Source organism: Canis aureus, chromosome 16 (genome assembly GCF_053574225.1).
Source record: "Canis aureus isolate CA01 chromosome 16, VMU_Caureus_v.1.0, whole genome shotgun sequence".
NCBI lineage: Eukaryota > Metazoa > Chordata > Mammalia > Carnivora > Canidae > Canis > Canis aureus.
This window is the reverse complement of record NC_135626.1, coordinates 2,032,100-2,055,000: the sequence shown is the minus strand read 5'-3', so window position 1 is coordinate 2,055,000 and position 22,901 is coordinate 2,032,100. Positions and strand designations below refer to the sequence as shown.

The window sequence follows — 22,901 nt, the reverse complement described above, 5'->3', positions numbered from 1 at the left end:
GACTTTGGGTTCGTGGTCCTTTGGGTGTTGCATTCATCAAGCTCACAGAGAATGGAATCAGACCTGGGCGTATCCCATTTCTCTTAGAAACTTTTGAGCTTCCTTTTTTTCCTTCGTTCTTCTCCAGAGTGTGGGTGCTGTCATGCTTCCAATCTGCTCATACAGACTACTCAGATTTGATCCACTTTAAATGGTGAGGTCCAGTTTGGTCCTGGAAACTTTTTATGATACCATATACATGGAACAATTTATTGATTCATTTGACTGTCACTGAGAGGATTTACTTATAAAAGGGTCAAGTGGATTACACTTTAAAATGTCTCTACAACCTGACCTTAAAAAGACTGACTTATTAGTGGCTGCATTTTCTGATTTTTTTTCCCTGTTTGTGTCTGTCTTTGGTGGCAGAAGCTATCTAGGAGAGTAGATTTGATTTTATGCCTTAATTGAATGAGAGGCTGATAAGTGTAGTGTCCGTAGAATATGAGCCAGGCACCATACCAAGTAAAGAGGAGGTGAGAAAAAGTGGATTCTACCCTTCCCCTGAAGGACCCTACTGTCTAGTAGGCTATAAGGGCAATGCACGTTCAGGTCATTTTGTTGGTTTGTAGAACAGTGGTGTGGCCAGAAATTGGTGATGTCTCTGAAAACTAAGATCTTTGGGTAGTGATGCCACAGTGTAATCACAATTCTGCAATTTCTTGTCCTTTATGCTATGAAGCCATAGAAGGTAGTAAAGTTAACAAGAGTGATACCGAGAAAGCCAAGTGGGAAAGTCTTGAAGCTGCCTATAAAGAAGATCATCTTTTAAGTTTGTTTTAGATGTGTGCTTTTTCTAAGAGTCACTGTTGATTTTTGGATTTTTATACCTCTTGCTCAGAAAGGTCAGTTTCCATATTTCTTAGTAACTTGGCAGTCTGGGATTGTAGATGGAAACGTAATTTTCCCATCCACAGATAAAAACTCTCAATCTCTTCAGACCCTAGGAGCTGATTGTTTAGCATAATAGCAACAAAGCACCCTGCTGAAGCAGCTTTCTTCAAGAGTGCATCAGAATCCACAAATGCCATGAAATGTAGCCATTTTGATGGACAACATTATAGATTTTGAAAAGATTCATTGATAGAGTTCAGATGTATAAATGCATCCCAGATTAAACATCTGCTTCCTTGTATATGTTTAAAAATGTGCTGTTCTTGATGATTGGCTTGGTTTTAATTTTTCAAGGATAGGGTCATGCATGGGTAAACAACAATCCTAAAAAAGTATGTCACGTGTTGCTTCTCATGTTGTAACTTGTGTTGTTACAAGTCAAACTTATCACTTTAAATGTCAAAATTCATGCTTTTGAAAGTATTTGCTGAAGAAAAACCACCTTGTACATAAGGACTGCTGTTTTGCCATACCTATATCATGAATCGTCCTCCCTGCCCCCCGCCTGCTCCCATTCCTAGAAAAGGGTGAATTTAAGAATGCGATAGGGTTGGACTGGCTTCTTAATGAAAACTGTATTTCAGAACCTTAAACATTTAGCTAAACTCAATTGAAAAATTGATACATTTTCTGACTTAAGGCTTTTCTTTTAAGTTGAAGATTTTTTTTCCCAATTTGGTCACTCCCCAGCTGTTACAGTTATATAGAAGGAACTCATTAAAAAGACAAATTCTTTTTGAGCTATTCTTTCTGAAAGCACGCCAAGCTATGCAGCTACGTTGTTACTACTACTTACTTGAATCTAACGCCAGGAAATGGTAATTATGCAATCCTTACTTACACATTCTTATTAGAAATGTTCTCCTGGTTTTATTCTGGCTCCAAAAAAGCCCTGCTAGATTTCAGACATCTGTGAATACTATTGGATGGTCTTGTTTCTTGTGAATTACTCAATGATTGTAACTAAGTGGACTGTGGCTGATTTTGAGCACTGTAGTCTGAGTCTTACCTTTAGTCTCACGTAACCAACCGGTGTCTGTTGCTCATCGGGGCAAGTCTGTAGTCATTAAGTCTTGTTTCTTCTCCCTCCTAGGTTGCTCCCTAGTCTTCTATTTCCCTCTGCATTCAACTCTCAGCTTTCTCCTGTGTACTCTTCCTAATGGTCTGTAACCCAATGACCTTATAATCACTACTCTCCTTAAGATGGCCAGAGATAGCTTTCTAAAACCTAAATCAAATCACACCATTTCTCTTCAGTCGAAACTCTTGATGGCTTGCTGGTGCCTTCAAGATTGACTCCAGATTTCTTAAAACTTGGATTTCAGGCCCTTCACAGTCTTGACCTTGGCTCAGTTTCCAGCTTGGTTTCCTACCACTTTTCCCTTCATAAGCAGACATAGAACATCTCACCATTTCCCAGCATGGATTGCTTTCTCCCACCTCTGTTTTTGCCGAAGCTATTTTTATGATTGATATGCCTTCCTCAAGCTTCTTCCTCCACCCACCCCCCCAAGTATACTTCTGTTCAGCATTAATTGCCCTGCTTGTATCACTTCCTCTGTGAAACTTGCCCTGACTGAATTAGTCACCCTATCTCAGCACTTGGAGAGCACTTGGAACATTGACTCCTTACATTGTATTATTTGTCTGTCAATCTGAACTCTTCAAGTATAGGAATGACTATAGTCAGTGTTAGAGGCTGAGAAGATCTCAGCAGCTAGGATAAATTACGGGCCGGTGAATAATTGTGAGTATGAAGTACGTAATACACAGACATAATTGTTAAGGAGTTCAGATTACAGAAATCAGAGTCAGAGGCAGGAATGACAGTGGTGATGTAGAGCATAGACTTTGGGGCCAGACTGCTTTGGTCTGAATTCCAGCTGTCATTTACTGGGATTTATCTCTTTGGGTTTTGACTTCTGCATCTATAAACTAGATATAATCATAATAAAGACCTCCTAGGGCCTTTGTGAGTTAAATGATGTGAAATGTGTAAAAGTGCTCAGGATCATACCTGGTATCTAATAACCAATAACTATATAGTGCCTCCCCTGACTAGGGGCAAATTTAAGGTAGCAGGATAGCCTGGTATGAGTGCTTTTGTTTTGTTGGGTATTAGGATTATGTTGGATAACCTTTGCCTCCAGAAGTTGACAGGTCCTAAGAATTCTGGGAAACATTTCCTTTCTTAAGCCCATGCTGTTCTAGAGCAAAATTAGGTAAGTCGCAAAAGGAAGAGAGAGTAAAGGTGAAGTAAGTAAAGGTTAAGTAAAGGTGAAGAGATATAATCAGAAACAGTTCCTGAGTATATTCTAAAATGTACTGAAAATATGAAAACTCTTTAAATGGTGATGAAGGGGTTTCAAATAACTAATTATTTTTAATTTATTTTATTTCAGTTGTGAAATCTGTATATTGAGGCTTTGCATGTTCGAAACCTCAGAAATTTAGTAATGTGTCCCACTGTCCTTGTAAATTAGCCCTTTTGGTCACATATAGTGCTTTGTACTATTGTGTTAGCTTTCATTTTTTTTAAATGTAGTAGAATTAAGAGTCCTCTGGCTACCATAATTTCAAACTGTCTAACTTTGGTCTGTTTAAGATTTCAGATGTGAAATAGGATGAAGGCCAGACTGTGGACTAGTCTGTATTGGGTGTGCATATGTATATAGCAGGTGGGGGTTGGTGGGTAGAAATGAAAAGGTATTTACAAAAGAACTAAGATGGTCTTTTTAAAAATCATTGAGCTTAATGAAGCTCATTTACTTATATATCAACCTTGTGAAATATGTGATATGATATTGTTTCATGTTGCTTTTATTCCTGGAATATTCTTGTCTAGCAGTTTGTCTAGTAAATACTCATCTCTCAAAACTCAGATCACACGTCACCACCTCTGAGGGGTCTTTCACATTCTCTCAGTAAAACTAACAGTACCTTACTTTTCCTTGACCCTACTTCTGTCAGAAAACCTAAAACATTTTATTGCATGTAGTTGTTTATATATCCTCTCCCTCCTCTAGGCAGGAAGTCAGGGATTCTTGCCTGCTTCACATCCATATCTCTAGCACCTGGTACTATGTGTGGATATTAGTTGGCCAAATATTTGGTATATAATAATAAATGATTATTTGAATAGCCTTCACACCGTGATCTTTGGGTTCAGAATTTGAATGAGGTAGAACAAACCAAAACATATATTTATTAAATCCTATCTTACCTAACAGAGGCTTTTAAGATTCTTGCATTTGAATGTATTTCAAACATAATGCCTCTTTAGTAACATCCCATTTTAGAAGTGTAAACTGTAAATTGTTGAGAACATTATTTTTATCAGAGAACTCTTCCAACCTCCCAGATACTTATCATTTCTAGAGATCTAAACTGCTGGTAAATTGAGAAGTATTTCTGAATTTCTAAAATATATGTTATAATAAACAGATTTAATGGCAGCTAAAATCTTTGCATTATTCATGTCTCACTTAAAAAAAAAGATTTTATTTATTTATTTGACAGAGAGAGAGAGAGCATGCACACAAGAAGGGGGAGCAGTAGGGAGAGGGAGAGGCAGGCTCCCTACTGAGCAAGGAGCCTGATGCAGAGCTCTACCCCAGGACCCTGGGATCATGACCTGAGCCAAAGGCAGACACTTAACCAACTGAGCCACCCAGGTGCCCTGTCTCACTTATTTCTTACAATTACCATCGTCCCTACAAATTTTAAGTGCTATGCTCTTTTCTTCTCTTTTTTCTTTTTCTTTCCCCAAAGAAAAGTTGAATTAAGTATCCCCATATTATAGGAAATCTGGCTTTGAAAGGTCCCTCTGGGCAAAGGCTTTACTTTTTCAGCCTCATGGTTTTTCATCTGTAAAACAGGAAATAATACTAATTTTGTAAAACTGACAGGAGAAGTGGGTGTGATGTATACATAATACCCAAATTCGTCTAGTTCAATAAATGTTTTCTGATGTAGCATGAGGAAAATGAAGCGAAGAGAAGATTTTACTGTTTCCATGTAATTCATGATGTGTCTGGTATTGCATTAAGCCTTAGAATATAGATAAGTCTTTAATGTGGATAAGGAGCCTGGAGTCTAAATGATAAAAAGTATTCTCACATCACTCCCCAATTTCCCATCACAAGGCAGATAGAACAGCTATTTGTTCTTTCAGTACCCTCCAGACAAGCCATGATTTTTCCTCTAAGATTCTGAAGACCATAGCATCCAATCTAGGGCACCTTTGAGAGTGAAATGGGCACCAGGATTACACAGAAATAATGAGCAAACCAGGATGTCCTGGGCAAGCTGGCACATTCAGTTCCTGTAACCTAAGACCCTGTGATATAACAACACAAATCTTGCCCTCTACTGCTGCAATTGGAAAGTGAAGTGGGAGAGAAGCATTAGCTTCATTCGGCATGGAGGGCTACCACTGCAAAGTTGTAGCTGCAAGAGTATTTGTAGCTGTGGAGACAGAATCCTAATCAAGTAGGAACCAAGAATAAGATTCTCATTTGTAGTCAACAAAGCTGCAAGCTGAGGATTGTGGGAAGAGCTTAAGCTCCAGGGATAGATGGACTTGGGTTTGAATGTTAGCTTTTCCATTCACTGTCTACTTGTAGTTGGGCAAGTTACTTCAATGTTGTACCTGAAACTAATTTTATTCCACTTTTAAGGTTCAGTTCATACCTAAGAGATTGATAATCTTTATAACACATAAGATTACTGGCAGGATCCTTGAGCTTATGTACAACTTCTAGAACAGGATGTGATGCATATTGGCTGCTTTGTCAGTCTCTTTCTGCTGTTACTTCATAGAGCAGATGACCACTGGTATACGAGGAACATAATGAAGGCTAAATCAGAAGAAACTTCTATATAGTTAGATACTTTAAATTATATACATAATTCTTATATTTATTAGTAATGTAATATATAGTAAATTTTTGACAGAAATGGCTGATACCACATTTATACAAACTTTAATAGTTTCTTCCTTTCACTTTTATATCAAGAATAACTATTAAGGGGGCACCTGGGTGGCTCAGTTGGTTAAGCGTCTGCCTTTGGTTCAGGTCATGATCCTGGGGTCCTGGAATTGAGCCTCTGTGTTGGCTTCACTGCTCAGCAGGGAGTCTGCTTCTCCCTCTCCCTCTGCCTCTTTCCCACCGCTCATGCTCTTTTTCTCTCTTTCTCAAATGAAAAAATAAAATTAAAAGAAAAAGGAGGGACGCCTGGATGGCTCAGCCGTTGAGCATCTGCCTTTGGCTCAGGGCATGATCCCAGGTTCTGGGGATCGAGTCCCACATGGGGCTCCTTGCAGGGAGCCTGCTTCTCCCTCTGCCTAGGTCTCTGCCTTTCTCATGAATAAATAAATAAAATCTTAAAAAAAAAAAAAAGAAAAAGGATAAATATTAGGGTAACTGGCTGCCTCAGTTGGTAGAGCTTGTCATGTTTGGTTATGAGTTAGCCCCATGTTGGGTGTGGAGCCTAATTAAAAAAAAAAAAGAGTAAATATTGATTCTCTGATAAATTCAGGTCTCCTTTGGCTCATGCTCTCACTATTTCCTATGAAGATTAAATAAGAAAACCTGTAGACTATTAGCACTGTTCTTGGCAATAGTAAGTGCTCAGTTAATGCTTTTTTTTTTTTCCTTCTAAAACTCCAGATTATCATCTAACCATTTTTCAACACCATCATTCACTGGATGTTCCTGTGTGCTAGGTACTCCACTAGACACTGGCACTGGATACAATCCCCACCATTCTTAACTAGGTCAAGTGGAAAAGACAAATCTGTAATAAATATATTCCATCAACTTTTCACATTTTACATCTCTGAAATTAGGATACACCTTATAGTTGATGGTAGTGGTTTTTTTCCCCTATTAGTACTGAAAAATAATAGTCTTCTAATCAGTGCGTGCTTACATACAATGATACACAACAGATTATTGCAGTAAAAAGTCATACTTTCATTGTGTACAGGAAAATGGACTTTGGGATCTCAGAAGAAATACCAGATTATTAGAAGCATGTTCTGAAGAGAGATTTAAGCTGATCCTGTTAAAATTTGTTATATTTCCTTTGTTATTCTCTTCAGCCATAATCCCTGTCCATGCTGCTGGGTTATTATTAAGGCTCCTACGTGAGATTCTTCTTCTCAGAGGAGTCAGAGGACTGACAAGCACCCAGTTGTGTGTCTCCATCCTCCTGTTGAAATGTAGGGTCCAGAGATTATGGACAGTTTAATGCTGGGAATGATAGCGGCAGTATTGGTGTGAAAGCTCAAGTGAAGAGCTCACTGAGAATAGCTTGTGAACCCCTTGCAATCTGGAAGACTTGGGGGTTATGGCAAAGTTAGGAAGTGCCCTGCGAATGTGATATAAAGGATTCAAACCCTCCTAGTGACTTCAATGCACTAGAATACAGTCTAGGCTCCTTAACATTCACCGTAAAGCCCCTCATGATTTGGCCCCTGCTATCCTATCCAACCTCATCTTTTTTTTTTTTTTTTTTAAATTTTTGTTTATTTGAGAGATAGAGGGCAAGCAAGCACAGGCATGGGGAGCAGCAGAGGGTGAAGAAGAAGCAGGCTCCCCGCTGAGCAGGGAGCCTGACCTGGGGCTCCATCCTAGGACACCAGGATCATGACCTGAGCCGAAGGCAGACACTTAACCGAGGCACCCGCCAACCTCATCTTCTTGCATTTACTCCCTGCACCTGCTTCAACATGCCAGGGTGATTTCAGTTCTTTGAATGTGCCAGGGATTCTTGTTCAGTGGCTTTTGCTTATGCTCTTACTTTCTTTGGCCTTTCTTTCCCTGTCCCTCTTCCAGTCTTTGGTGAACCCCTGCTCAGTCCTAAGGTCTCAGCTCAAGAAGCCACTTCCTGAGAGGTGTTTCATGACACTTCCATCTAATTTCAGGCCCCTGTTGTTCTGTCATAGAGCACTCTCTCACAGGTCCTGTCATAGTCAAATTCTATATTCTGTATTCATTTGTAAAGCATCCATCTTTCCAACTAGATCAGAAGCTCCATGCAGACAGGGCCTTTAGCACATTGATTCTTCGTGTTTTTTTTTGTTTGTTTGTTTTTTGTTTTTAAGATTTTATTTATTTATGAGACAGAGACAGAGCTAGCACAAACAGGGGGAGCTGCAGTGGGAGAGGGAGAAGCAGGCTCCCTGCTCAGCAGGGGGCTCAATCCCAGGACCCTGAGATCACGACCCCAGCAAAAGCAGACACCCAACCAACTAAGCCACCCAGGTGCCCCCAGCACATTGGTTTTATTTATTTATTTATTTTTATTTATATTTTTTTAATTTTTATTTATTTACGATAGTCACAGAGAGAGAGGCAGAGACACAGGCAGAGGGAGAAGCAGGCTCCATGCACTGGGAGCCCGACGTGGGATTTGATCCCGGGTCTCCAGGATCGCGCCCTGGGCCAAAGGCAGGCGCCAAACCTCTGCGCCACCCAGGGATCCCCGCACATTGGTTTTAAAACAAAACCACCAACCCAGAAGAATCTGTGACAGGGTCAGTAAGTGTCCTACAAAGCCTAAAATACTTAATATCTAGCCCTTTAGAGAAAAAGTTTGCTGACTCCTTTAGTTTGTAAGTGAAATGAACCAGAAATTCCATAGGAAAACCTCAAAGTGATAACTGCTGTTCCAGAATGTCTTTTTTTTTTTTTTTTTTGTTCCAGAATGTCTTGCACGTCATTAAGCTTTTCTTTTAAATTGTGACTCTGCTGTTCAATTATGAGAACATATTTTTGTTGGTGAATCAATTAACTCTTGATTGATTGATAACTGCCTTGTGTGACTTGGTCGTGTGGTCAGAGGGTAAAAGGCTTTCAGGACTGTATGGTATCTCATAGAATAGTTCTGGAAGTGTTTACATCTATTCTGATACTATTGTTGTGTTTATAGTTTATACCAGCCTCACGTAAACATTGGCATCTACATGTTAGAGCAAGTTAAGTAAAATAAAACATATATGTAGAATTGAGTTATTTTCTTTGTTTACATTTTGCTGACCCTCTGCAGAGACATTTTCTAGTTGCAAAGGAGTTAAATCCTTGAGTATTATTTTCTTTAATCCTTGAGTATTAGATTTCAGAAAACTATTTAAGTTGTATACTTTAAAAAATTTCAATACTGTCTCCTATCACCTGCCTTCTGTCTCTATAATGAGATGTCATTGATCTGTTCCAAGTATAAATTTCCTCAGTTCTTGAGCCTTCCTGATACCGTTTTATTAGAATCTGCAAGTTGTGGGAAATAAAAGTTGATTTGAAACAGTTCTGTAATTGGAGATGACTGTTCTGAGAGGCCCTGTCTAATCAATTGCTAAATAATTCTCTCTCAAAAACAGATTTGATATTTACATTTTGATCTTCATGGTCTGTTCCCAGTGTTTGTTGATGGTGTCTGACATCTCCTGCCACTGGATAAATAAAGCCTATTATTTCCTTTTCAACGTTTTAAGCGATTACTCTCATACAAGAGCTGAGAAGCAGAAGGTTAGATAAATTATCAAACTATGATCCTGTCTATCCGAAGAAGCTGGGAACCTTGATTAATATGCCTCGTTAACCGATGATTTCAGTTCCATACTGGTAGTGCTAGAATAATTTGTATAAACTAAGCAGTACAGATTCCTTATTTTAGCACTAAGACTTACAAAGGCTTCTTTTAGCAGCCTTTAATTTTGTACTTATGTATGTGACATAGCCTGTGGCTGTGATAGCTACTGTGAATCTCCAGTTGTTTGGGGATGAAAGGAGGAGGCAGCTGGAAACTCGGTAGCTACATCTAGCTGTCTACCTAGAGAAGGCCTTGATTTCAAGTTTATCTAAACAAGCTCGACTAATCCCAACTATCTAGGGGGATCCACTGTCAAAACAAGCAGCGTGGCCCTGAGGCAAACACAGCTATACAGAAATGAAGGCTGGGGCTTCCAATACTCCGATGACTGCATACTGGAGGCTTTTTTTCCCCCCTGAAAGAGGGTAAGAGAGGTAGAATTTGCATAATGCCTTTTCATTGGAAACTTTTGGAAAGCTGACAGACCTCCAGCTTATAGATCTGTAGCCACAATACAGAGTCTATAGGAGAATCCTTGAATGACCTAACCATATTGAAAGAAAATATAAAAGCGTCCAAGTATAGCCAAGTGAGAGAGGGAAAGAGGCTGATGCATTGTCTAACATCTGCTGTACTTCTCGTTAGTTTTGTTCTTTGCTATTCTGTGTGGACTTTGGAGAAGCCTAAGACAGCCTAACATGAATCCTATAATCTTCCTTCTGAATATTTATGTAGTGTGCCAGCTTCTAAGCTGTCCTTTGCGTTTTCCTACTTCCCCCTCATTTTCATGCTCTCAAATGAGGCCAACATTTCAAAAGCTAAATAAATGTTTGTGAATGTTTATAAAAGATTTGCATAAATTTGTCCTTGTCTGACAAAGATCACTTTTTTCTTATGCCAGTTCTGAAAAAAATTTTTTAAAGGTTTTTGGTGCTTGTCTTGACAACAAAGTCCTGCATCCCAGAACAATGATTGCTGATTAAGTGGGTATGCAATTGTGACTGAATAGGCTTTCAAGGTACTGGGTAGAAAGACCTATCATCTAAAGGCTGAATTATAGAATTTAGAAAATGTTATCAGAAGTACACATTTAAATCTATTTTTTTGGTACCATATCATTAGGTAAGACAAAGAATTCTTGCAAGTTAAAAGTATAACCACCCATGGTTTTAAAAATTCTTTGGTATCAATTTTAATAATTAGAATGTTTCAGTAACTCAGAATATCACTCTTCTTTCCTGTAGTTGAGCATATTTAAAAATAATTTTTTGACCCATAAGCACTCTTTGAAAACTGTAAGTCTACCAGTTGTGCGTGTTAATATGGTTACTGGGGTGATGATCAGAGGAAATAAACCAGGCACTCCTTTAGGACCTCTGAATGCACCATCGTACCTTGAGAAAATCTAAACTGCATGAAATATGTGTTAGGGCTTAATTATAGGACACACACACACAGCCCAGACACTTGTGCCGCCGACGTGTTTGCTGAATTCATTTATCTTTTAAAATTAGAATGGATTTTGTGGGGTGGCAGGGGATGTTGTGGGTAGAGGTGCTAATTCAGTTCAGAGATATTCAAAGATTGGCAGGAGAGAGAGGTAACAGCCAGTTCTGTTAGTCCTTTGGTTGTATTGGTTTAGAGGCTTAAGTTGTTATTAAAGCACAAACTAGAGCCACTTCTCTGACACAGTTTTTATCACATCTGCTAGGCTTGTGTCCCAAGAGGAGACGTGGAGAGCAGCGAATTCAGCATGGGCCCATTATCGACTGCTTTTTCGTGTGTTGTAAAAGGAGTGAGACCTCAGGGAGGCTTGGAGCCTCCTCCCGTGTAATGTCCAAGTCAGATTTGAAGGACTGGTGGCAGGAAAGCTTTGGCCTTTGGGTGTGAATTCTAGGAAATAGAGGTACAATTAAGTTTAAAAAATTCAAGGACTTTGAGCTTGATAATGAAAGATTTTTTTTCTAGACTAATGTGAGCAGAAAAGTTGTCCATCTGTACACATTTTTGTGTGCATTTAAAATATTTAAAAGCTGACAGCTTTTAATATGCTTACAAAATACAATTTCTATCAGTGCTCTTTTTTTTTTTTTTTTTTTTTTTAAATAGTATCTTCCTGAGGGCAAGTTGCTTCTTCAGTGAAATTATGTTTGCAGTTTTACTGTTGGGACCCTATTCCTTTGGTATGTGCTGACTTATGTTTTCCCCTCCTCCATCTTCCCCAATCTTTCTTCCTTTTTGGTATATCAATAACATAAGTCTTCAGATAACAGGACTTACAGTGTTAAAGGAAATGAGTAAGGCAAAATATTTTACAGTAATATTAAGTCCAAGGAATTGTAAGAGATTCTAACCAAATCATTTGCTCATTTTGTAAGTATTTGAAACAAGTGTCAAGAAGTTTATTGGTGTTTAACATTGACCTTAAAAATATAGCTCTCTCATTTTCACTTCTCTGCTATAAGCTTTCAAGTTAATAAAATGAAATCTCAGAATAAAGGATGTTTTACATAATGCTGAAATTTGGGAATGACTTTGTTGTAAGCCATTTTTGGAAGATAAGGAAGGATACAAAAGGAAAAAGTGATTTTGTTAAATGAAATTTTTTTCTATAAGATCCAGTATTTTTACTCTGAACTTCAAAGATCATGAAGATCTATACTTAAAAGTCGTTTTAGAGGTGGCTCTTCACCTGTTGTAAGCATTCCATCAATGTACTTAATTTAAATATAAAATGTAGATATAAAATTTATATGATACATGTTATAGAATATGATAAATTTCTATACTTTTTTGTAATATTATCTTTAAATTACAGCATTGAATTTGTATATTAGGTGTTGCACAAATTAGCATAATTATAACATATACATGACTCAAAATTAACATTTGTAAGAAAAAAAAAGTAAACTGAGAGTAAATATTGAAATATACCAAAGAAAGGAAACAGATTCTGTAGCATTTAAGCAGCAGTGTAAGAAATTTGACCTGGCTTTTATGTATAGGTGTTGAAAGGCCTTTCTATAAAATCCTTTATTCAAAGATTTTTCTCATTGGAAATTTTTTTTAAAGTTTGTTTGTAACTAACCATAGCATGGATGTTGGATTTAATTTGATCTTTTAGAGAAAGAGAGAAAATTGGATTTCCTATTTTCATATTTAGAAATTTCTGATCAACATTCTTGAAATTGGTGCTAATTAAGCTTCTAAAAATTTCTTACTATTTATTCTGTTTTACCCTACTTAATCGTAAGCATTAAAACTTTTGGAGTCCCTGTTTTAACTTGAAATGGCTTAAAGTAGAAATTTTGTTAGCTTTTTGTGTGTTTGGATTTTGTGTGTGTTCTGTTTTTAACTTTCAACTTGAGTTTTAAGATCATCAATCAAAGGCTTTTCTTTCAAGTCAGTGGCACTGATCTCAATTGTAGGACTTAGACAGCCAGCATTTCCCTTATGCTATTAAAAAAATTTAAGCATTGAAATAGAGTATTTTAGGAATTTGTGCTCTGCTGATCTTTTCATCACACATCTACATTTTGAAATGAAGAAATAAATTAGATATAAGAAACTCAGGAAATGTTCTCCCACTGTTTCCCCATCTCTCCCTCCTTCACAACAAAGGTAAATTATCAACTGCTGTACTAGCTTTCAGCAAGATACAAAGAGGCTGATTATAGCTCTATGTATTTTAAAATCCATTCATTTACTCAGGCTATCTCTTTCCTTTATTTAAATGTTTTCCTGCACACATTTTCTTTTTCCTTTTGAACTATTGAAAATGTGTCTCATCTCCCAACATTCTATACCCCCAGTGGACATTATAATCAGTCTGTGCTTTTGTCCTTCAGATGCTATTTATTTGTGGGGTGTGTATGTCTGTGTCTGACTCTCGGTTGTTTTCATCTGCTGAATACAACTAATTTTTGTTTATGGGTTTCAGTGAAAACAAAGTATTGACATCCAAACTGATGGCTGTTGCAGGATCTTATACACCTCCCTACCCACACCCCATGTTCAGAGCAAATTGGCTTAGCCTTATTATAATCTCAGTTAACTGCATCAAATGGAGTCTTCAAAGTTTTGCTTCCAAATAGGATTCCATGATGAATAGATGATACTATAAATTTAAAACTTTACTAGGTTTTTAAGAGAACACCTCAGTTTCAGCAGAGCATAATCCATTTTCTCCAAATGGGAGCAAATCCCCTTGATGGGCCTTCTGACCAGAGGATAATTTACATTGGATGAAATGAATCCAAAGGAGACCAAAATGAACTCAAGATTTTCTTTTGCAAGTGAATTCAGTGTTAGGTGTGTGGATTTCATGTTTGGTTCATACTCTGAGGCTTGGTATCTCCTTGTAGGCAGAGCTTTGTAGGTACTGCCTTTCTACGACTACACTGTATCTGGTGTGTGCTATATGCATAACTGAAAGGTTGGTGCAACTGTCCATCCTCCACGCATCCCCCCACCCCCTCTGCTCTTAGTCTTCCCACATGAAGTATCGTTGATTTTGTTAGGAAGAAAAGCCCTTTTAGAAATTGCCTGTTTCATAAATTGTCTAGTGACACAAGGGGTTGAATGCTGAATTCTTGTCTCATTTATTTTGAAAACTTTGCTACTGAACTCACCTTAATCAATGAACTCAGTGTTGTCTCCAATAAGTTATGTGTTGGATATATTGATTGGAAAGGATTTTAGAAAACCCGTCTGGGGTTTATAATGTCAGCAGTGTTTTGATTATGAAAGGAGTTGGAACCTAGGGACATGGAACCAGGTGGCGAATGTCCTAAAGCCAGTGGTGACATGGTGGACTGGTTCCCCCCTGGGATCTAGTTCATGCCCTGTACTTTCACTGTGGTGACTGGCTACTATAGATTCACTTTTTTTGCTCATTAAAATGTTAAAAAATCAAACTGTACATAAAAAGATTTGTGAAAATAGAAACTTGGGAATTGATCTGGAGAGCTGGCACAATTTCCCCCACCCCCCTTGCCTTAGCAATGAGGTCATTTACATTTCATCAGCCGTACTGCATCTTGAAGATCTGATTTATGTGGCAGTAGTTGAGGTTGTACCGAGGCTGGTGTCTGAAAGAGCTTGTGTAGGCAGGAGAAAGAGTGGAGAAAACAGGAAAATTATCATTTACAAAGAAAGTTCCCTAGCCAAAGATACCGATACTGGAGAGAAAAAAAGGGGTTGCTAACTGCTTAGTGACTTTTTCCAGTAAAGTTAATATTGAAAGGCTCTGCCATAAATACAATGCTCAAAATATATTTAAGTCAGGGTTTTGAAGTGCCCTCTCTTGGGGAATGATACTTTTCATATTCAGGTAATTGTGTTTTTCTTTGGAAATAGGGGATAAGGTAGTTAAATGTGTATATATAGGCAAAAAAATCAGTACTAAGAAAATTGGTTTGTTTCAGCAGTTTTTATTTATAAGAAACATTGCTTGTTTTCCCCTTTCTCCTTATCAAACTAAAAAGATTTTTCAGCTCTGATTGAGATGATGTGTGAATATGCCTAACACAGAGTAGATGTTCATTTCGGTTTTCTCCTCTGACAGCACACCACTGGCTTGTTTGACTTAAATTGGAAAATCAAGCTCTTGTAATATCACAAACATGAAGAAACATATTGTAAGGCACAAACATGTGCCTACATTTGCCTGTATTCCCTTCCCTCCTCCCTCTTCCTGCCCCATTGCTTAATTAGACTTATCACTGCTTTCTTGGGTAAAAGGAAAGCTCCTGGGAGGTAGGTTATACCCAGCCTACATTGGGTACTTTGATATTTGTTTTAATATTATCTGACAGACAAGTTCACGGTTGGTTATTACTCTTGACATTAGAAAGTGGTAAGTAGTTTCTATATTGTAGTGAGTCATAAGTTGGTCATATTAGATTCCTTTGACTCTGCTGTAGAGCACAATGCTTCCTCGGAGCCATGGGGGTCCTTTCTTTCAAAAATCTTGAGGCCTTTTGGCAGCTCCACTCCAGCATAGAGTAGAGAAGCACTTCTGCACCTGTCACTTCTGAGGGGTAGAGGATAACTGTCTTTGTAGCTGATGTTGGCAGTGAGTTGAGCACCGAGTACTGAGTTTTAATGGATGCTCAGTACATATTCTGAAGTCAGGAAATGCTTTGTGGTATCTGAAACTTGATGTGAAAGGAAATTTGTAAGGAATTTCTTTTTGCATGTTAATCATAAGAGTTATGTGTATGTGAGAGTATGTTTTAGAATTAAGACTACAGATGTTTAAAATGAATGATTTCTATAACCTTTTCCCCTGTATTTGCCTGATACTAAAATTATGCACTGAGAAATGGCTCGTTTTTCTGATTCTCAGTAGCTTTTGTAATTTATGTAAACATAATTAGTTTTAGAACAATATGTACAGACTTCTGGGTGCCACGTTATGGAATTAACTGAGGTATCAATAATGCCTATAGAATGTGCTGAAGTATTATTGTTTTTTGCTCTTTTACATTTTTTAGTTTCCTCAGCTTTACTCTTTCATGACATGCCTTAACAGTGCTGATATACATAGTACCAGTCCAAGATGATATTAAAAAATAGGATATGCTCAATTGAATTATGTAGGCGGAACATGCTCTGGCAGAGCAAGTCAATGTGCTTTCTGCTTCATTGAGTGGGTTATTAGATTGATGTGGTTTATTTCTTGAATGATAGAACCAGTTTTAAAAATAAATGAAGCGAGAAGCATCAATTCAGTTAGCATTGATAATTCATTATTATTGGTTAGAAAAGTGCTACATTTGTAAACTGATCTATAATTTATCACTTGGATTAGGATTTGCAATGGGCAGGTTTGTTTTAATTTGAACCAGCTTCTCAATGACTGAACAATATGTTCTTCATTTTGTCTTGAAGTTGAGGTTTTAAATAGTTAAAAAGTCAAATGTATGAAAGGAATACTTTTTTAAAAACTTATAATGTTGGTCTGTGAACTTATGATAAACACCAACTGTGGGCTGTCCAAGTCTGCAGTTAAATGAAGTTGAGCTAGAGAAAATTTTATGAAGGAAGTAATAATTACTTGTATATGTGTTAGCTATGTACGTGTGTGTGTGTGTGTGTGTGTGTGTGTGTATGCCATATATGTGGAAATGTGTCTCTTGGGAAGTCTCTCTCTCTCTCTCTTTCACACACACACACACACACACACACCCACACCCACAAACTCCCTCTCCTCTTTCTCACACACACACACACACACACACACACACACACACACACACATAGACACAAACCCTGTGCATGTTATGTCTCATATAGTGGTGTTCTTAATGCAGGAAGCTTCTCTTTTATGAATAAGTCTTTGAAATATTGCTGTGCTTTTTGTTTCCTTTTTGTACACTTCCCCTGAGTAATGCATTTGGTCTTAGTACTTACATATTTTAAAAAAGATATTTAATCTCATAGTTTGCTTTGGATTTTCACAAATTGCAAGCAGGTAAGTGTGCCCACTTATAATGACATTTAATTGAAAATAGTGCATATTTAAAATTGTTATTGTTTGAGTACAAAATAAATTTATGCCAGAGATGTCAACTTCTTTAAAAGTAAGGAAATGAAGTTTTAAACTCTAAAAAATGTAGTTGACAATGTTCAGAGACAATTATCTTCAAGTTGGCTTTCTGTTCTGCCTGTGATTGGGCCTATTGATGTAGGGAAGTGTTGTCTAATCCTGGCCCCCTCTGTTCCTAGGTAACAGGCAAAAACGGTGCCAGCAAGAGCGGCCCTGCCAGGCCAAACCCATGTGGCTCGGTGTTATTCACTCTGATCCATATGGTCAGGCTGGAGATGGTCCCTAGAGGGGTGTTAACACTCAGCAACCCAACCGCCTCCCTCCCTTCAGAGCTTCCCTGCGTGGCTCCTGCTGTTTGCCCATGTGTGATTCTTGATTAATTTTTCATTTTTAATGAAGTTTGATCATGTTTATTATTTCTCATGATTGACTGCCTGTACTCCTCCCTTGTAATTGATAAAGCCCATATTTCTTCATCTGTCTCCTCTTTCTTTAGGGTAAAGTTGCTAGATTGTGTGCCGTGGTTAATGCTAGATTTATTGGTCCCATTAGATGTATAAATTATCTCTCTTTCTCTCCACAGGAAGTTCTACAGACTTTGACCAAGTTTTGTTTCCCCTTCTATGTGGACAGGTAGTGTCAGATTTTCAAACTTTACTAGAAAACAAAGTGTCAATAAGCCTGCTATGGAAAATAAAAACCATACCATTCTTAACATTCCGTCTGTTACCAAGATTTAAAATGTCTATGTTTGAAGGAGAGTTGCTGTATTCTCCTTTCCTGGAGATTTTATTAACATTATCAAAAAGTTTAAAGCTTAGAGCTTTGCATTGGTTACTCTTTGAGATGTATTTCATGTGACGTTAAATTTTTGATTTTGGTTATCAGACTTGAACCATGATTAAGAATGGTTGGTATTCAATGCTATTTCATTTTTATTTAAATATGAACATATTTAACTTAAGTAATGTTGCATTATTCCATGGCCTTATGAGTATTATATGGACTTCATTTTTCTTTGATTCAATGTAAAATTTAAATTAGCACAGGCCTATCTTGTTTAAAGGGTTCAGCTATTTAAAAGGCATGTTGCTAAATAAGTCTTGCATTATAGGTGGCTAAGAATGGTATCTCTGGGGAACAAAGCATTTTCTCTATATTCTAGACAAAAATACAAAATCATCTGAACATTTCCTTAGATTTCACATTATGGTAAGCTCTTGGAGAAGTATCAGTATAAGAGTTCCAAGATAGTTAAAATAGTCTGGTGGTTAAAAAAAAAAAGCCATTGGTTAATGGTAGCAATTGTGGAAGAGCTTTTTTCTCTTTCTTTTCTTTCTTTCTTTCTTTCTTTCTTTCTTTCTTTCTTTCTTTCTTTCTTTCTTTCTTTCTTTCTTTCTTCTTTCTTTCTTTCTTTTTTAATGATTTTGTTTATTCATGAGAGACACGGAGAGAGAGAGGCAGAGACATAGGCAGAGGGAGAAGCAGGCTCTATGCAAGGATCCTGATGTGGGACTCAATCCCAGGTCTCCAGGATCACGCCCTGGGCCAAAGGCAGACGCTCAACTGCTGAACCACCCAGGCGTCCCCCTTTTTTCTTTCTAAAAGAGAACTATAAACTATAAAACTATCATTTACTAACAATATTAATAAGATGTCACAACAGTCCTCTTAATCTTGTTTTCAAGAAATGTCTACTATGTGCTTCATTACAGTCTAAGCATGATTTTTGCAGCCATTTGTCCACTTGATAGTTTACTCTTTTTTAATTTTCTCTTAGAGAATTGAACTATGAACTGTGCTACATTCTGTCTTTAAAAGTCCACTTTTAGTGACACCGATTTTTAGGAAATATCATAAGTAATAACTGCCATAATATGTTCTAAGAAAGCTATAAAATGGCCTATCTTTAGAAAGACTCTGTCTTGTATTTTCATGTACCCAAACTAGGCAGACCTGAAGGATTTTAGTGGTTTAGAGTACACGTGGGTAGTGTGCTGCTTGGTCTTTTCTACTCTTTGTAGGAGTGGTGTCCTGCTTTGTTTGGCAGAAACCTAAAAATGGTGTGAGATGAGAATTGGTAGCCAAAGGAGTCTAAAAGAGTACTAAAAAGCAAAAAGAGTATTAAAAAGCAGCACTGGAATGTTGCCAGCCATTTTATAATCACTGTTTTCCCTGGTTCGTTATTTTTAAGCCAATCAGCCATTGTAGTATTTCCAGACTTGGGCTTTTTAAAATCCTAGTGCCAGGGTTGTTTCAGTAGTTAGTGGGTTGATGCTCAAAACAGAATAGCCTTAATTTTAAGAGGGTCAGTCTTTGTAATGAGAGTCTTCTTTATCCTATTCCTTCTAAAAATAGCAAGGAAGTAGGGTTTTGTTTAGAGACATTTAATGCAAACTTCACATTTATATGTATGAATTAGTGATGCATGAAATTTCCTCCAGTCGCTTATAAAATGTATTACAAATTATGGCAAGGGCATATTTATATAAATTAATAAAGCTGAAATGTTTTTAAAATGCAGTTAGATATCTAACGAAGAAAAGTAAGAGAATACATTTTTACATGACTTTTGGTAAGAGTGCTAATCTATTTTGAATGGGTATTCCTTAATTAATTTTGTAAACTGATATTGAAAGAAATGCACAATGAGATTAAATCCACCCCAACACACACACCTCTCTCTTCTTCTCTCACCAGCCACACTGCTCTATTTACCTACCTGTCTGAGTGATTACATTCTTAATGGAAAAAGCAGAGTCCTTAAATAGTTCTAAAATCTTTGTCACCGATGTCCTGATGCCTTTTTATTGTTTTTGGTTTTTTAAGGATTTTATTTATTTATTCATGAGAGACACACAGAGGCAGAGACACAAGCAGAGGGAGAAGCAGGCTTCCTGTGTGGAGCCCAATGTCGGACTCCATTCCAGGATCCCAGGATGACTCCCTGAGCCAAAGGCAGCCGGTCAACCACTGAGCCACCCAGGCGCCCCTGCCTTTTTATTGTTGTTAGACAAATACTTTTCTTTTAAGATGCTTCTCTCTAGATCACCCTCCCTTAATTATGTTTCTCATATTTTTTTCACAAAATGATTTGGGACAGAAATGTACCTGTATGGATCTATCTTAATCCTTGCCTTATACAATGATTCTTTCTTACATTTTGTTTTATTCCACACCCTACAGGTGCTGATAACTTTTGATACAAAAAATTCCACTTTATTTAGGGACTATATTTTTCTCTTCTCTTTCCCCACTCTAACCTTTGCAAACTTTCATGTAGAAGAGATAACAAACTTACAATAAACACAAAGATTTATTTATAATAAACACAAAGGTTTTAATGTTACCTTTTTTTGTTTGTTTGTTACTTTGCAGTTAGCACTGTCAAATGGCTATGCCCAGATTCTGGGGCCCACAAAGCCCCCCCAGATGTATTTTTGATACTGTTTGCCTTAAAAAATATGTCAGCATGAGAGATGAGTAATGCCCTAGGTGATTATGTTCAGAAAAGAAAGCTTCCTAATCTTTTCAGTGTCTGTGCTTTTCTACCCCAAGGAACAGTAATACAACTTTCTGACATTCCTAGTCTATATCAAGAGTGGGATTTTCACAGTCATCATCAAATCACCCGTTAACATTGACATCTTACTGTCTCTTGTGTTGTTTTAAGGTTTTTCTTTCTGAAACTAGGACTTATGAAAAATAATAATGCCAGTAGCTCTTCAAAAGAAAGTACTTTCTCATGTATCACCTTATTTTATCCTCCTATCCTAAGAGATGAGAACAGGTATTATTATCTTCATTTGAAAAAAAAAATCTAAGCTGCAGAGAAATTAGAATTTGCCCTAGGTCCCTTAGGCTGCTAGCACAACATAAACATCCGTCTCTCAAATGAATACTTTTTTCAGTAGAACATGTTGGGGAAAGTTCCGTGACCAAATAGAGCAGAAAGGAAGGAAATTGGTATTTGAGTTCCTAATTGATTTTAGTCAGTGTGCTGGACATTTTCACATCAGTACTTCATTTGTTCTTCCCTACAGCTCTGAAAGATAGATGATGGTGGTATCTCTTTTACAAAAGAGCAAAGGAAGGTTCCAAATGTGTAGCATTATGTTGGGTGATATGGAAATGGTATTAGACTTGGAGTTCTGCCCTCCATGTGTTTCTCAGTCTAGTTCAGGAAGTATTATAAATACACATTAAACAGTATCTCTCCAAAAGGATAGTGAGGTTAAGGAAGACTGAGGTGGTCACAGAAAACTTCTCACAGTGGGGAAGACTTGTGTTGAGTCTGCAGGGACCGTAAGAAGCGGGTAAGTGGAAGGGAGAGCCTAACACCCCATATGTGCTGAAGAGCAAAGCAGAGGAGAAACCATGAGTGAGCCTAGAGATTATTCAGCCAGAGCAGATGGAGCCTGCTGGGGAGAGGGTGACGTGTACTGTGAGAGCTTGGGCTCTGGCTAGAGGAGGACTTGGGCATGTCTGGAAATAAGATGAAATTCACGTGGTTCCAAACGTCCCATTTTACAGAAGGGAAACCAAAATTTGTAGAGGTGAAGTGATTTGCTTATGATCACAGCTAAGTAATAACAGAGCTGGGAAAGAAACACTCTTATTCCCAGTGCAGAGTTATTTCTACATTATGTGGTCCTTGAGGCTCTTGGTGGAGAGGAGGCTTGAAATGACAGTGCTGAGAGCCTGTTATCACTCTCAAAAACTTATTCTTACTGATGAGAGCAGTTTCTTTAAAAAAAAGGGGGGGTGGGGGAGAAAAAGATTTGTATACCATTTTGTACTGTGGTGTTACTTGCTTACACTTGGTAGCTGGCAACCTGCTTTAGTCAGAACACACAAGAGACTCCCTGGAGGACGGAAAAGCTCTTCCTTCCAGATTTGTGCTTATCTCTTTTGGAACCCAGCAAGTCTACTACCATTCAGTTGCCCTGTAAATCATCCTATATCCCAATACGCACAAATGACACGAGCACAAAATGAAATGACATCGTCTTTTAAGGGTCAAAGGAAGGCATAGTTTAGTGATTGAGGATGTAACCATAGGTGTTGATGTGATTCACCTGCTAGTTACTGTTTTATTATGTCTCTGTTATGTGCCAGGCATTGTGTTGTGTTCTCCTCCTGCACTAGAAGTTTACATTCACAAGCTAACCGTTACTATAATGCCATATATGGGGAAAACGGGCTCAGAGGGGTCCAGTAACTTGCCCAAGACCCCGCTCCTAGTAGGTGGTAGAGCTGCTTTTGAAACCTCCATTTATCTGACTTCCATTTCTACCTTCCTTTTTCTACTTTATTATACTGCCTCCGTTGATCCGTCGTAACTAAAGTAACCAAAAAAACTTCCAAATTTTCTTTCAAAAGCAACTTGTATTTCTTGTAGGAAAGTAGCAAATTCTGATAAGAAGAAACCTACACAGAAAATGAAATTCATGTGTGTGATTGGTGTGTTAGTCTGGCTGCCCAGACTTTGCTCTTGTTCTACGTCTATATGTTCATCCTGTTCTGCTTTGCAAAATTGAATTCCTTTGGGCCACTTTCATTCTTGTGGGTTTCATCCTTAGTTTGGTCCCTTTGTTTGGTCCCATGGGTTAAGATGCGCCCTTAGAAAATGATGTGATCATTTTCTACAGCACTTGATTAACAATGTAGCAGTTGGGCCTTAGTGGACAGAGCATTGAGGGTAGCAACCTGGAGGACCTCGATTTCAGTTTTTGTTCTACCATTGACTTGCTCTGTGCTGTGAGCAAAGTGATGTCTCTCTCGAAAGGGCCTTAGTTTCTTCATGGGTAAAATGAGGGGA

The 22,901-nt window shown here is 37.8% G+C and overlaps 1 protein-coding gene across 19 annotated transcripts in view; it reads left to right on the top strand.

The window, feature by feature from the left end:
- The window catches only part of DENND1A (DENN domain containing 1A), a 509,667-nt gene that overhangs the window by 132,967 nt on the left and 353,799 nt on the right, over positions 1-22,901 (top strand). For 11 of the 19 annotated variants that reach the window (XM_077850612.1, XM_077850600.1, XM_077850606.1 and 8 more), the window contains one exon: positions 17,664-17,713. The exons of the other annotated variants lie outside the window; for them this stretch is intronic. In XM_077850612.1, coding sequence (XP_077706738.1) covers positions 17,664-17,713 — 50 coding nt within the window. The remainder of the gene's footprint in view (positions 1-17,663; positions 17,714-22,901) is intronic. 19 annotated transcript variants of the gene reach the window in all.